At 41.5% G+C, this 14,365-nt stretch overlaps 1 protein-coding gene across 1 annotated transcript; it reads left to right on the plus strand.

Moving 5' to 3' along the window:
* The first annotated feature begins 627 nt into the window (after nucleotides 1–627).
* stmn3 (stathmin-like 3) lies at nucleotides 628–13,237 on the plus strand. The gene is made up of 5 exons (XM_085776623.1): nucleotides 628–768; nucleotides 9,009–9,104; nucleotides 9,509–9,687; nucleotides 10,573–10,764; nucleotides 12,968–13,237. Exons 1-5 carry the CDS (start codon nucleotides 750–752, stop codon nucleotides 13,025–13,027), a joined length of 546 nt encoding a protein of 181 aa, XP_085632749.1. The 5' UTR covers nucleotides 628–749; the 3' UTR covers nucleotides 13,028–13,237.
* The last annotated feature ends 1,128 nt before the right edge of the window (nucleotides 13,238–14,365 follow it).

Here is a 14,365-nt window from a genome sequence, read left to right on the forward strand (position 1 = left end):
CCCCCCCCCCCCCTCACCAGAGACTGCCTTCATCAACTCCTGCTAACATTTCCATATTTCGCACATTCTGTGACAAACTAAACTGTTTTCTTGTCTGTAACAACATCTATTGCACGTCTGTCCGTCCTGGGTGAGGGATCCCTCCTCTGTTGCTCACCCTGAGGTTTCTCCTGGTTTTCCCCGTTAAAAGGGTTTCCATGGAGTTTTTCCTCAGTGGATGTGAGGGTCTAAGGACAGAGGATGTTGTTACGATGCCATGTAAAGCCCTTTGAGACAAACTGTTTGTAAAAACGGGCTATACAAATAAAATTGCCTTTCCTTGCCTTGAGGATGGGAGCTCTGATGGCAACAGCCTGGTTTCCCTTTGTCACGAGTCCACATCTGAATCATGTGACTGTTCTCCCAATACTGCTTCGCCCCATCATCCACCCCCTCCCTCGCCAGCAACAGAGTACACCAGTCCTCTCCATCACACACACACATACACACACACACACACACACACACACACAGTCCCAGCGACTGCCTATTGTTTACGTAGACTTGAGCACTGCACCACTCAGGGCACAGACACACACCCAGCCCATCCTCTCTCTCACTCCCTCTCCCTCTCCCTCTCCCTCTCTCTCCTCCCTCCCTCCATCTCCTACTCTCTCTCTCTTTCTCCGTCACATTCTCTCCTCCTCTCCATCCATCCAGCAGCATCCTCTGACTCCTCTCTCTCTCCTCCTCTTCCACTGTCAGCAACAATGACCACCACAGTCTCAGGTAAGATGGCACGTTCCCCACCAGCTCGTCATCTGGTCTAAAGTGTGTGGACGGACGTGTGTGTAGCAGCCAGGGGAGGGATTGTGTCCTTTTATAATCAGGACATGTAATTATGCCGAGGAATCGAGCAGTTAGACTCTGTCTGTTACTATCATGGTCACCAGAGTTTAATGGGGGATAGAATACACCCAAATACAGGATCATGTCTTTACAGTAACTTTATTTTTTTTGTGTTTATTCCCTCCTCAGTCATGGTGCTAGAGAAGCTAATTTGACTCTGTGCCACAGCTGATTTAACCATTGGAGGAAGCAGCATCACACAGTGCTTCATCCACTGATTTCTGATTGGTTCGTAATGTCACGTTTTTCTCTGTGACTTCAAATTCAGCTCACATGTGGGTGAATATTTTATACCACTAAAACATTTATTAATCATACAAGTTCAGATTTTTTGTTCGACCAGTTCTCAGATTTCGCAATATTTAACATCTATTGCAATTATCCCAGATACCTGTTTATATTCAAAACCCTGTTAAAATCAACATGAATGCAGCATTGTTTTCTTGTCACTGTAGTAATTGTTAAGGGAATTCACAACAAATATTTAATAATATTCTTTCTGAATCCTCTTTATCGCAGAGGATTGTGGCACAGTGACAGATAAGCAGACAATTTGAAGCCTATAGAAAGACTGGGGAGGCAACTGAAGTTTATTGAACTGATGTTAATGAAACCAGTTTGAGATGATGTGAATGTGTTAATGCAATGTCCCAATATTTTTGTTCTTCTTGTACATTGTTAACTTGATTGAAATGCAGTGATATCTTCTTTGTTGGTTTATTTATATATAAAAGAATAATTATGAGGACGAAAACCAAACAAATTTTATTTTATAGCGCTTATACACTTATACAAATACATTCATGGGTAGTATATTCAGATTTGACCAATAAACCTTGCCAAATATTACACATTGGACCTTTAAAGCCCAGTGTTCACTGTCATGTTAGGCCTACTGTCCCATGCAAGGTTCACTCTGCAGCAGTCTTGGTATCATGCAGCAGTTTAACCGTGAGCTCACGTCATATCTGGGAAGTCTCGGCTCATGAGATCATGTTAGTTTACATTTGCACACATGAGCTCATGTTAGTTAATGCATGCTCACATTAGCTCATGTTAGCTTCTTAGAAAGCTCTTTGAGTCTGTATTTTTGGACAGTTGTGGCTGGAGAGTTTGGGCTATATGATGCATGTCTTTTTGACACTTTTAACTTTGTGCATACCAGCAGCAATCAACCTCGAGGCTGCAGTTTCAGGACCCTATTTTTATGCAGCGTCACCCATTTGAGAGTATCTGGCTGTTCTCCAGCTTGATGTTAATGGAGTAGACGGCAAATTACTATTGCATGACTTTTATAAAAAAAAAAATGTGTGTAAAAGGCAGTGAAACAGGCAGATCTGCAGACATGATTTGTTTGGTGGTTTGTCTGGGAAGGTTTTTGCTATGAAGGAGAAAGTTTCCTCCCATGATGCTGCATGCCTGTGACAGAGATGACAGGGAGAAAAAAGTTTGGGACACAGTGAGACACTAATGCACCCACCATGCAGAACATCTCAATAATAAATGAGGTTGTGGTGAGTGCACAAATCCCACTCTGTCACGCCAGTCAGGCCTCACAGCGTAACCTGCCTAGTGCCTACCTCTGTAAAAAAAACTTTCTAAATTTATCCTAAAGCTGGAAGACAAGCTTCTTTCAACAAAAATATCTTCCACTGGTACTCATAGGGAACCAAAGAGCCAGCAACTCATCATACCCAGGATGTCAGTCCAATAATGGTAAACTACAGCAGACAGGAATTGGGTAGCAATCACACTAAGGCAGGCAGAAGGGGAACAAAGGTAATCACAAACCTGAAGCCTGTATAACAGGTCCAACAGATCCAGCTGCCTATAACTTTTCATTATCTGGTGTAGCTGAGCAAAACACTGTTTACCTTGATAACTGTACTTCGAGGCTTGTTATCACCTGTAAATTCAGTTCTGCTGTTACCTCAATAATCTTAAATCTTGCCTCGTAGCGCAGGGACCTGGACTGACCGAGACAGCCTGGTAAAGAAACAACTCAGAGCATGTAAACAGTATGCACTGGATGGCAACAGCAGGGGCAGAGCTGTCTAGAAACAGGTGATGCCATGGTAAACATTTCAAAATAAAACAGGAAACAACACATTAACATGACAAACATCCATCCAATCTGCTGATCTCTCACTCAGCTCAGGATTTGATTGTGTTACCTAATGACACAATCATTATGTTGGATAATAATTAACTACCCAACTAACTGTCACCTTTTGAACAGCAGGGGGCATGTGTTGATATCAAATAAACCTGAAGCCTGGATCAATACCAATACATCTGCATAACAGCGGAAAGATGCACTACTTCTTGATAATGTTGCATAAAGGAGGTCTGTATAAGGTGAAAAGTATCAGTCCCAGCACATAACCTTGTGGAACTCCATTACTAACCTTTGTCATGCAGCAAATGCAGCACTAAGATCTAAAAGGACAATCCATTGTCAGAGACCATGAGGACGTCTAGTGACCTTAAAGCGAAGTGGCTGCACTGGGAGAGGTGTGTACCTTTGTTGTTGTGTCCTACAACAGGTGTTGTATTTCTAGCCTATTCATGTATACAGCTTCGGTGATGTCACCTTGGCAACACCCACAGGAGTTATAACTGGTTTCTATTTAAGGCTTATTACACCACACACCTCACCCCTTGTGGGACAGGTTTGTTTTTCAGCCATGGTGCTGATGTAGACAAGTGAATTGCAGGGTCATTTGGGGGCAAGGTACACTTAAACAAGGCAACGTGTTTTCTCAACATATGAACATATGTACAGGTTGTACCTTCAATAACTTCCTTCTAAGACAGTGCTCTGTACAAACACCACCCTGTTCTAACCCTAACACTTTCACTGAGGAAACACGGATCAGGTGAGGGGAGGAAGGTCAATATACTGTAATGGATGATTAGGTGATTGTGAACAGTGTTAAAAGTGGTGGGTTTTTGCCTCAGGAAATACTGTCTTTTCTTCCTTCTTTAGGACAGTGAATTATTTCCCACTGTGTAATCAACTACGTTAGGTTAGGTAGGCCTACATACGACATACAGTGTCTTTGTACAGTACAGGTGCAGCCCCAGATAATAATCTCAATTTGACAGACAGATGAAGGGTCGACTGGTACTGACTACTATCAGACACCCTCAGGGTTTATAGACTCCTCCTCCATAGGAGGTCAGAGAAGATGAGTTACAGACCAGTTTTTATGTAATAAAACCATTTTACACTCAATAACATTAGAGTTTTAAACAATTGTGGAAGCGCTTGAATACAATTATTTCAGGATTTGAATTGAATCACATGCATCTGCAGAAATATTCAGATCTATTTTAAAAAGTAGTAGGTGTGTTATATACCTTGAACATTTTTATTTTTAAAAATAAATGGATAATTTCATAAATCACACTAACACTGAGAGTTTATCTTCACACACTCATAGCTGATGCTCTGTCAGGCGTTGTGTGTTTCCACTGCACATTTCCTGTTTCACACAACCTGCACCGTCATTTAACTTGCAAAACTCTGATATAAATCTATATTTGCACATGAACACCGGGGCAACCCCGCCTCTCTTGGCCGCTGGTCATTATTGTGTTTGTGTTGCAGATGACCAGGAGGTTGTGAAGAGAGACACAAGGGAAACTCTGCTGGTGCTTCACCTTCCCTGTCTTTATTTTTACTTTCTGCTTCCAGCACTCCTGTATCCTGTCAGCACAGACACACTGGCCTCATAACACTGAGACATGTCCATGAGTTTGTGGTTATGAGTAAATCAAAATGACGTCAAACCAGATGAGGCGTTAAAGTGTTTCTTCTTTAATTAGTTTTTTTCCCCTTGTATTTCCCTTTGATGTAGAGAAGCTTAGCATGCATCACCAATAAATCTATCAGTCAAACTTTATTTGTCCTTTATTATCTTCAGGTTGGTGCAGTTCAAAATGAGACCATACAGAAGTACAAATAGGTTGGAAAGCTGAGACTCAGATACAATAAAATAGATTTAAACAGCTACATTCACATTTCCAACTAGAAAATCAAGAAACTTAATTCAAAAGTAAAAGATTAAATAGAATAACATATCATTTACAACACAGATACAATAATATGAGTTAAAAAAACTGGGTTGGTAATAAAAAAGACATCCAACATTTGGAGTAACCTGCAAGCTCTAAGTTTAGAGAGACAGGGGGGCTGGTCCAGACTCCAGCAGATTGTGGATCAGCTCCCAAAGTCCTGGTGAATAACAGTATAAATCACACACACAGTGTAAACTCAGTGATGACTGACACTCAGCATGTATGATAATCACAACAGTGGAATCTCTTCTGAGTGACTATCTGTGCCTGAGCAGTGAAGTGTCTCATGGTCACGTGTCCTTCAGTCTCTCAGGTGAATGTGAATGACAAATAAACGCAGCAGGTGGTTTTGCTGGATGCAGCTTCCTTCTGGGGACTAAACCGGTTAGACCTGATGACATAATTATGAGCTTAATAGTTTTTGATGCAATCATTTATGTAAGGAGCCAAAACCGCAAACAAAAGTTGGACATCCGACTCTATAGTGGTCATCAGAGGATGTGCAGTTTTTGGTATTTTAGGCTTCACTAGTCAGGACTGCATGTGGAGCAGCAGCAGAACTCAGCAGCCTTGTTGACTGTCTTCAGTGTCCTTAGAAAGTCAGGTCGCTGCTGCAGAGTCAGCTCAGATGTGTGCGTGACTCCGGGGCAGCTGCAGGCACATCCATTTAGCTGTCTCACTTGGGAGGCGTGCGTGCACGTGCACACACACACACACACACACACACACACACACACACACACACACACACACACACACACACACACACTCTTACAGACAGCAGCAGCAGCAGCAGCAGCAAGCACCACACACATATCCCAGCAGGCAGTGGGGCAGAAAGGGGATTTTAAGTACATGTTCATAAAAATAGCAACAGCAGCTTTTTTTTGTTTTAGTCACGCAACAACAGCTTACACACACACGCACGCACGCACGCACGCACACACACACACACTGTATGATTCTGAGTCAGATATACGACTAGTGATGGCAACCTGTGTGCCTTCACACTTTGAAAAGAGCTGTGATGAGTAACTGTGAGCTTTCTGTGCCCTGTAGTAATTTGTTGGTTTGTGCCATGTGATCTGGACTGAACTCTGGATTGGACTGAACGGACAAACTAAAACCCAATTTTCAGTCAGCAGCAGTTTTCCACTGGCCACTTTGTTTAGTCAGTGAACCTCTCCAGCTGTGAGATGAGATGTGATTTGTGGATGACTTCTATAATTCATTCATTCCATTGGCTGGATTGCGAGTATATTGCATGCACTGCAGAGAATCACATCAAGAAATGTTGTGAATCTTGTAAGGAAAGTCATAAGGCAGGTAGCAGGCAGCACACAGCTATTAGATAAATAATGATAATATGCACTAATTCATGACTGGACCCAGTTAATCCAGTTTGTTGTTGTTGTGACATTAGAGTTGTGCAGAAAGTCTGGGCTGGGTTTCCTGTTTCCTGCCTCTCATTGGATCGTACATTGATGTCTGTGGTATGCAGTTTCAGTGTCCGAAAATAAGTGTAAATGAAAATGAAACAGTGGAGAGTGTTTTCATGATTCAGGGATTTGTAGCTCCTGATTCATGAGCCTCAGACCGTTGCCATGTCTCTGAGGATTTATGTGTAACGGGATGAAATGTTGAATATTTGATGTGGTACACCAAGTACAGCAGCAGAGTGAGTCCAGCCCTTATCTCCTCTCTCTCTCTCTTACTATATCTTTAGAAATAAAGGCAAGAACTACCCTTTAAATTATAAACATGGTGAAAACTCATACTTACAATTACTTGGTCATTTATTACCAATTAGAATAACATTATTTTTACACAATCATGACTCTCATTTACTCCAGTTACTCAGATGTATAGGTTTATACATTTACTCAAAAATATTTCAGATTTATGAGGAAAGAGGGAGACTAATCTGCTCTGATAGAATTTGTTTGGTTTGTTCCTCCATCAGGGAACCACAGGACAGAAGACAGTTTTAGAGATTGAATCTGATTTAGGTTAGACAGTCAGTAGGAGTGAAGTGACATGGGACATTTGTTCAATGGGCTGCTGCTACACTGCCGCAATGACTCAACACAGGAACAAGGAAGTGACTGAAAACCTGTCCTCATCACAAAATCTGACGCCACAGAGAGAAATCTGTTACTGTCTTCAGATCAGGAAACTAAAGGACTTAAGCAGCTTTGTCTACTTAGATTTTGAAAGAAATATTAGTTTGCTCCTAAAGCCTCTTTAGCTGTGTGGTTCACACTTATTCTATCAAATACACCCCATGAGGGCTTATGGCATCATCAGGTCCATTACCTAAAAGTAAAAGAAAACTTCAAACATTCAATTTGAGCAGTTTTGTTGTCACAGTTTCCCCCCCCAGTGCATCAAAGTTTGCAGTCTTTGCTATAATTTGGACAATTTAGTACCAAGCCCAACCGGCCGTATATGGCCTGCGGGCCTTAGTTTGCCCATTAGCCTCTAAATCAGTTCATTTCAATGAGGACAAACCATGACATTTCTGCTTTGTATCAATTAAACCCGTGCATGCCTTTATGATCCTGTTAAACCTTTGTAACTCTGACCTAATGTTCTGATAGAGGCCAGTATTGCAGCATGTGGTGTCATTACATTATACTGCGTTCATTTTGCAATAGGACTTCCAGGGAAATGAAAGAGAAGGTGGGTCACATGATTTCCACACACTCCACTATCAGATCTGTGAGGAGTATCTGCTCAGATTGAAATATCAAATCCCTGCTCAGACCTGTCAATAACATCAGGTGGTCAGCTCGGATGTGAAGTTGTTCAGGTGTGGAATTAAAAACAAGACACATAAGGGTTGTCTTGGCTGTAAGGGAGTTTTTTTTTTCATGCACTGACCTTACAGAGAATTCTTGTAGAAACTCAGACACTCGCCTCCTCCAGACATAGCTGCGTTTTCCTGCTGATAGCGCCACAGCACCCAGAGATAACACAAGACCTTGGATGGTCAGTAACACAAACGACTCTGTCTTCTGAGACCAGCACCTGGCCACGTCTCTCTCTGGCGTGAGATATGGCTACATATGAGGAGTAGGTTTTTCCCAGGAGGGGTTGGGACTGAATACAGACACAGGGGGCTTTTCCCACAGAATTTAGCTGATATCAACAAATCCTTTGTTCAAGCTTAAATAACTATCCTCCGTCTAATATGTTTTGTCACTTACTCGCACATACACAAAGACTCACACACAAGAACTCATGATTTTCAGATGAAGCAGGTTGGTGGGTGTGTCAGACCATTTAATAGGTCATCAACACTCATGCCAGTATTTCTGATAACTATTCATCCATGGTATAAAGTCAATCAATAATAAAAAAGACAGCAATATTTTTTTCCAAATCATATTACTGTAATTCCATGGACATTAACATTTATCATTTGACAAAATAGCTTGGCTGGTAAATATACAAGAATGATCATAGTAAGTAGAAAAGCCCATGTTGGTTCTGTTTAAGCTAACATTGATATTGTTGACATTAATGTCCGTTATCGCTCTGTGAAGACAAGCCAAGTCTTGTATTTTGACCATCAATATGTCAACACAGTTGTTTGCCCAAAATAAACACAGCAGAGCTCACAGACATCACAGTGTCGACAGTGGCTCACTGTTTGGTTTCTGTTATCACTGATAGTGTCCATTTAGAGACACTACTGTCCTCCAAACTCAAACTTTATGTATTTATATAGCACCTTTCATACATATAAAATGCACCTCAAAGTGCTGACTGTGGTGCGAGTGCCAAAGTTACCATCTCATAGTTCAGGAAGTGAAGAGAAGGATACACTTTGGGAGAAGTGCCCAAATCCAGCTTTGTTAATTTTTTAAGTAATTAAGTAATAACATGTCCAATAGTGTCCACACACAGGTTTAAACTGCTAGGAGGTATTTGGAGGAAGGGGGGGTGGGGGGGGGGTATAGGAGTGAGTCAGATTAGATCCTTTGACCGTGTCCAGGTGGACTAACATGTTATGTTCTGTCTCTGTGTAACAGCCTACACAGACAAGGTGAAGGAGATGTCCGTGCTGTCTCTGCTCTGCTCCTGCCTCTACTCACAGCCACATCCAAACAGCCTCTATCAGTATGAAGGTCTGTCTGTCTGTCTGTCTGTCTGTCTGTCTGTCTGTCTGTCTGTCTGTCTGTCTGTCTGTCTGTCTGTCTGTCTTTGTCTGTCCAACTCTGTTTTTTCACATTATCTATAAGTGGCCCTGAGAGATCAACACACTCACACATGAGTGACAAAGCAAGCAGAGATGTGTTTTGTCTGCCTGTGTTTGTTATAGCTGCAGTGTGGTGAGCTCTCAGCACCACACCACACCACACCACTGATGGTTTAATAAGAAAGAAAGAAAGAAAGAAAGAAAGAAAGAAAGAAAGAAAGAAAGAAAGAAAGAAAGAAAGAAAGAAAGAAAGAAAGAAAGAAAGAAAGAAAGAAAGAAAGAAAGAAAGAAAGAAAGAAAGAAAGAACTTGTGACCCTGTTACTCTGTGTCAGACCTGGAGGTGAAAGGCCTGAACAAGCGAGCATCAGGACAGTCTTTCGAGGTGATCCTGAAGGACCCTGGTCTGTCCGGGGACAAAGCCCAGCCTCAGCCGTTACGCATCACCCCGAAGAAGGAGGTGTCCCTGGAGGAGCTGCAGAAGAGACTGGAGGCGGCTGAGGAGAGGAGGAAGGTGAGCAGACACAGAGCAGGACCACAGCTGATCTTCAATGGCTCCTTCAAAAGGTCTGAGTCATGTTCATATAGATGTGTGGTCAGTTGTTGGGATATGAAAGGGTTTATAGTTCTGTCATCATCACATCAGACGCCCTTGTGTGGTAACACAGCACATACCATGTTTGATCAGAATAATATTACAAAATCAAGAGCTTCTTCTTCTTTGCATGAACCTGTGATGGAAACAAGGGGAGTATCCTGACTGACTGAAGCTGGTTTGGGGTGTGTTCATGTCATATTATTTGTTACTATAACTACAGTATGAGCAACCTGTCCATTGACAGTGGTTTCATCACAGGGAGATGAAACTTCAATCCTGGATTATGACATTTGTTAAGAGGTAGTTTCAGTCTCCACACGTCTTGTAGCAGCATTGATCTCAGAGTTCAGCTTCACAGACAACAATGTTGACTCAAACTGGCCTGTGACACACACAGTGAAGACTTAGTGCACCAGCTAAACCTGACCTTGATATTATGGGCAGGGTGTGCAGGGTGACAGCAACACAACAGAGAAGCAAAAACATAATACAAAGGTTGGCTGGAAACAAGCAGCACAACTATGTACTGTATATGTTTGCTTTTTCAATCTAAATGAGTTATAATGACTGTGTGATTCAATGGAAATGATTGACAGACAACTATCTGAGGGAGTGTGCAGGATCTCCAAAGACAAAGGGCAAGGTTTTTCAACCACATGACTCATCAGAACTTGTGAAATGTAGAAGTCATCCCTGCAGATTATATACATGCAAACACACTTCACCTCAAAGAAAAACTGACTGCTGTGTTTTTCTTTCTGTTCTCTGCCCCGCCATTACCTGGTGACATCCCCACTGTAGTCCCAGGAGGCCTTGGTGCTGAAGCAACTGGCTGAGAAGAGGGAGCGCGTGCAGGAGGTGCTCCACAAGGTGCACGAGGAAAACAACAACTTCAGTAAGAAGACGGAGGAGAAACTCATCCAAAAGATGGAAGTCAACAAGGAGAACCGGGAGGCTCACCTCAGTGCCCTCAAGCAGAGGCTGCGTGAGAAAGTAATTAAGCCCTTATCCTAAAACAAACCAAATGAACACCTACAAAGTTCATCCAGTGATCTGAGTTTTACCCAAACACAGACCAGAAAAAAAAGTGGAAATGAAATAATCTGGCATCTTCTGTTCAAAGGAAACAGAACCACTCTGTGCCCAAATAACTTCAAGGCAAAATCTAAAATGTTTTGGTCTGAGCTTCATAGTAGGTGTTGTCAACTGTGCACAGACACAGGCTGTCTCCCTCCCTCTGTTTCCACTCTATGCACTAGAGTAGGTTAGGCTGCTGCTAGCTTCCTGCCTCAAGAGAGTGGTGTCTGTCTTCTTGTCTCACAGTGAGCTGGCAAAGTCTTAAACTTCCTGTCAGATTTCAGTGTTACTTGATTTAACACCTTTGATATGTGCATCAACCTCTATGATCAGCAGCTTTCAGGACTGTAGCAAGTGTCTGTTAGGCATGTTGCCTTTCTTACTTACACCGTTTTAGACCAGTGCAAAGCAGACAGACTCTTAAAGGTACTTTTTTTTAATTTTTTTTTTAAGTAAGTTGCTGTTATTGCTGCATAGCCAACATTAGCATGAGCAGATGTGTATTCACAAGCAACTGTCTCCAGAGGTGGAAAGAAACACCAACTCTTGTTTTGCTCAACTGTCTTTGCTACTGAACCTAGTTTCTTGTTGGGAATGAACAGGTGGTTACAGTGTTGCATTTACAAGACAAAAGTTTGGATAGGACAAATTCTTTACAGGGCCTGTTCAGTTCTGTTGAGAGCTGCGTGATCACACATCAGGTGATTTTTTTCATGTGTGAATGTACTGAGGAAACATCAAGAACTCAGTTTGTTTATGAACAATAATAGCATTTTATTTTTCATGTAGAGCATCTTGGTGTCACAGAGGAGCCGTTATTTCAGGCTAATAGGACCAGGCCTCCATCTAAATATGTCGTAAAATGGACATAACCTGACTACTTCAAAACTGCAACTCCAGACCTGAGGAGATGCACACTAAACAAGCTAAATATTTACAACACATAAGCAAGAAAAACAATGCATATTTACAACACATAAGCAAGAAAAACAATGCACGTGAACACCAAGGCTTCATTTTTATGAGTAAACTATGTGGCTGTGTGTTTGCAGCACCACTGTGTCTGGTTTGCAGTCTTACAGTATGTCACACATGTACCACAGTACAAACAACAGTGGCACAATGTAGAAAAAAAGAAAAAGAATGAATAAATATGTCATTTATGTAGAAGTAAACCTAGATTGTGGAGCGTGTACACTATCTTACTATTGTTTTTCTTTTATAATAAAGTCACTTCCTCTCTCAGGAAACACACACAACTCCCTACAGTTTCAAACGACATACCAAGTTTCCTTCCCCCCACTTCACACTCAAAATGAAAACTTTGTGTGTGAATTATCTGTAATTTTCCACTTTCATTAGCGATGCCGATATGTATAATCGTGTTCAATCATAGCTCAAACCAACAACCAGCACAGAGTAAATGAATGTGTCGTAGCGTCACTCTTACTGGGGCATACATGGACTTTGAATGAATTAAATACAATTCAGTTTGAAATGAATGTTTGATTGAAATAATGTTTCACTTTCAGAAAACCACTGTCTCTCTCAGAACTAGGGCAGCAGTTTGTTTTCCTATTACAGATGTCAGTTACCGCAGCAGTCATCAGTAACACACCGGACCAAATATGGAAAAGTAACACAACAGTAATGTGATGCAATCAAAGCTATATAACTAGTCTGTGAGATATGCATTGAGCTGACCCTTGATCAGTGGATGGTTCAGTAGAATGAACTGGAGGAAAAGAGAAGTTAACTGGACCATCATAACCATAGAATTTTACATAGACTTGGTGACATTTATGGTGGTTGTAAACTGCATTGAATGCTGGTGTGATGAGTTTATGCATGTTGTTGGGGCTGTAAAGTTTTAGACAACAACAGTTCACACAAGTTCAGGTTGAAATGGCTGAGCTAGATCAGTGAGTTCAAACAGGTTCTGGTCTCAGAAACAGGTTTGGGCATCGATGATTAATTCTGCTCTTCACAGATAAAGAACCAAAGTGGTATCATTAAGTTTCATGTTCCATTTAAGTCCCACCCTCTGTCCCTGTAGTTGTTAGGTTTCACTTTACTGAAATTTCATGGTTTTTCTTTCTTTTCTTTTCTTTTCTTTCAGGAAGTCCATGCTGCTGGAGTTCGCAGGAACAAGGAGCGTCAGGTTGACCTGTCAGGTTGACCTGTCCGGCTAAGGAGGAGCTTCTCTACTCTCTGGGTTCTACTTCTGACACTCTTCAAACTTTTCACCATCATCATCCCACAGTGCACATTAATGGAGTTACTCAGCACCAAATACAGTTACACTTCTGTTTCATTTGTGGTACACCACACACACATCTGGAAGAGGAGAGTGGAGGACAGATGAAATAAAGTTCAGTCTCTGGTCAAATGACATCTCTGTCTGGTTGTTCTTATTTACATGAGAAACAACAGCAATTGGGTTAATATGAAAAGAAGGTCTGTTGGATAAGATAAACAGTAATTAAATAATTTATTTTGTTGCCATAATGTTGTTACTTAAGTCATGCGTTGGTGGAGGGTCAATAAATACATTATTATGTGTTGTTTACATGCAGCACACTGCACTCTAAGCCTCACTACATTACTACACTACAAATACTTTCTGATGAAATGGAGAAACTGTCACTGTTCATGTGCCAACAATGCTCGTGCTCAACTTCAGCAGTTGAAATGCTGGCTAACATGTCAAGAATGACGAATAATCCATTTCTAATCACTGTCCAGACCAACCAGATGGAGGAAGTGTCAGTCAAAAACAAAACAAAAAACATAATCATCATAAACAACAACACTACAGACTGCAGACATATGCCACATAACTATATGCACCCTGCAGCCTGTCAGTGTGTTATAGTGGGTCTGAGCTCCCTCCCAGAGATAATATTACAGTAATTAACAATGTGTTGTTTAATAACTTAAAATAATTAAATCTCACAAACACACATGGTGAGAATATGTGGATATATGATACTATGATTACTGTTATTAATTATAGATATTTGAATATATGGGCATGCACCTTTAAAAAAAAGAAGCTATTTCTAGTATGTTATAAATGCATATCTTCATATATCCATAGGATATGTGATAATAATAAAGGTGACATATTTCTGTATGGGGTTACACTCAATAGTGCAGGGGGATGTAGACGGTGTGTGTATGACCAAAACTCTACAAAAAGCAACAAGACCTCCTGCACAGAGATGTGAGTGTGATGTGAGTGTTAGTGTGAGGACAGCCAGGAGGAGAGAGGTGAAGAGGAACATCATGGCTGACCAGGAACCTGCAGCTTCACCAACCGACTGTTCACATGAGGAAGCACGAGCTTTTTAACAACTACACAACTCCCTACGTGTGTGTGTGTGTGTGTGTGTGTGTGTGTGTGTGTGTGTGTGTGTGTGTGTGTGTGTGTGTGTGTGTGTGTGCGTGTGTCACGGTAAGGTGGGGGCATCGAGCGCATGCCTATCATACTAACCTTGCGCTGACGCAAAACATG

The sequence above is a fragment of the Trachurus japonicus genome, chromosome 5, assembly GCF_045865225.1.
Source record: "Trachurus japonicus isolate A0001 chromosome 5, Traja_1.0".
In the NCBI taxonomy this organism is placed as follows: Eukaryota; Metazoa; Chordata; class Actinopteri; order Carangiformes; family Carangidae; genus Trachurus; species Trachurus japonicus.

Bases quoted from the DNA above. Each gene is read 5' to 3' on its own strand.
- stmn3 (XM_085776623.1), top strand. The intron at 9,688-10,572 runs GTGAGCAGACAC...TCCCCACTGTAG, and splicing joins CGGCTGAGGAGAGGAGGAAG to TCCCAGGAGGCCTTGGTGCT. The intron at 10,765-12,967 runs GTAATTAAGCCC...CTTTTCTTTCAG, and splicing joins AGCAGAGGCTGCGTGAGAAA to GAAGTCCATGCTGCTGGAGT.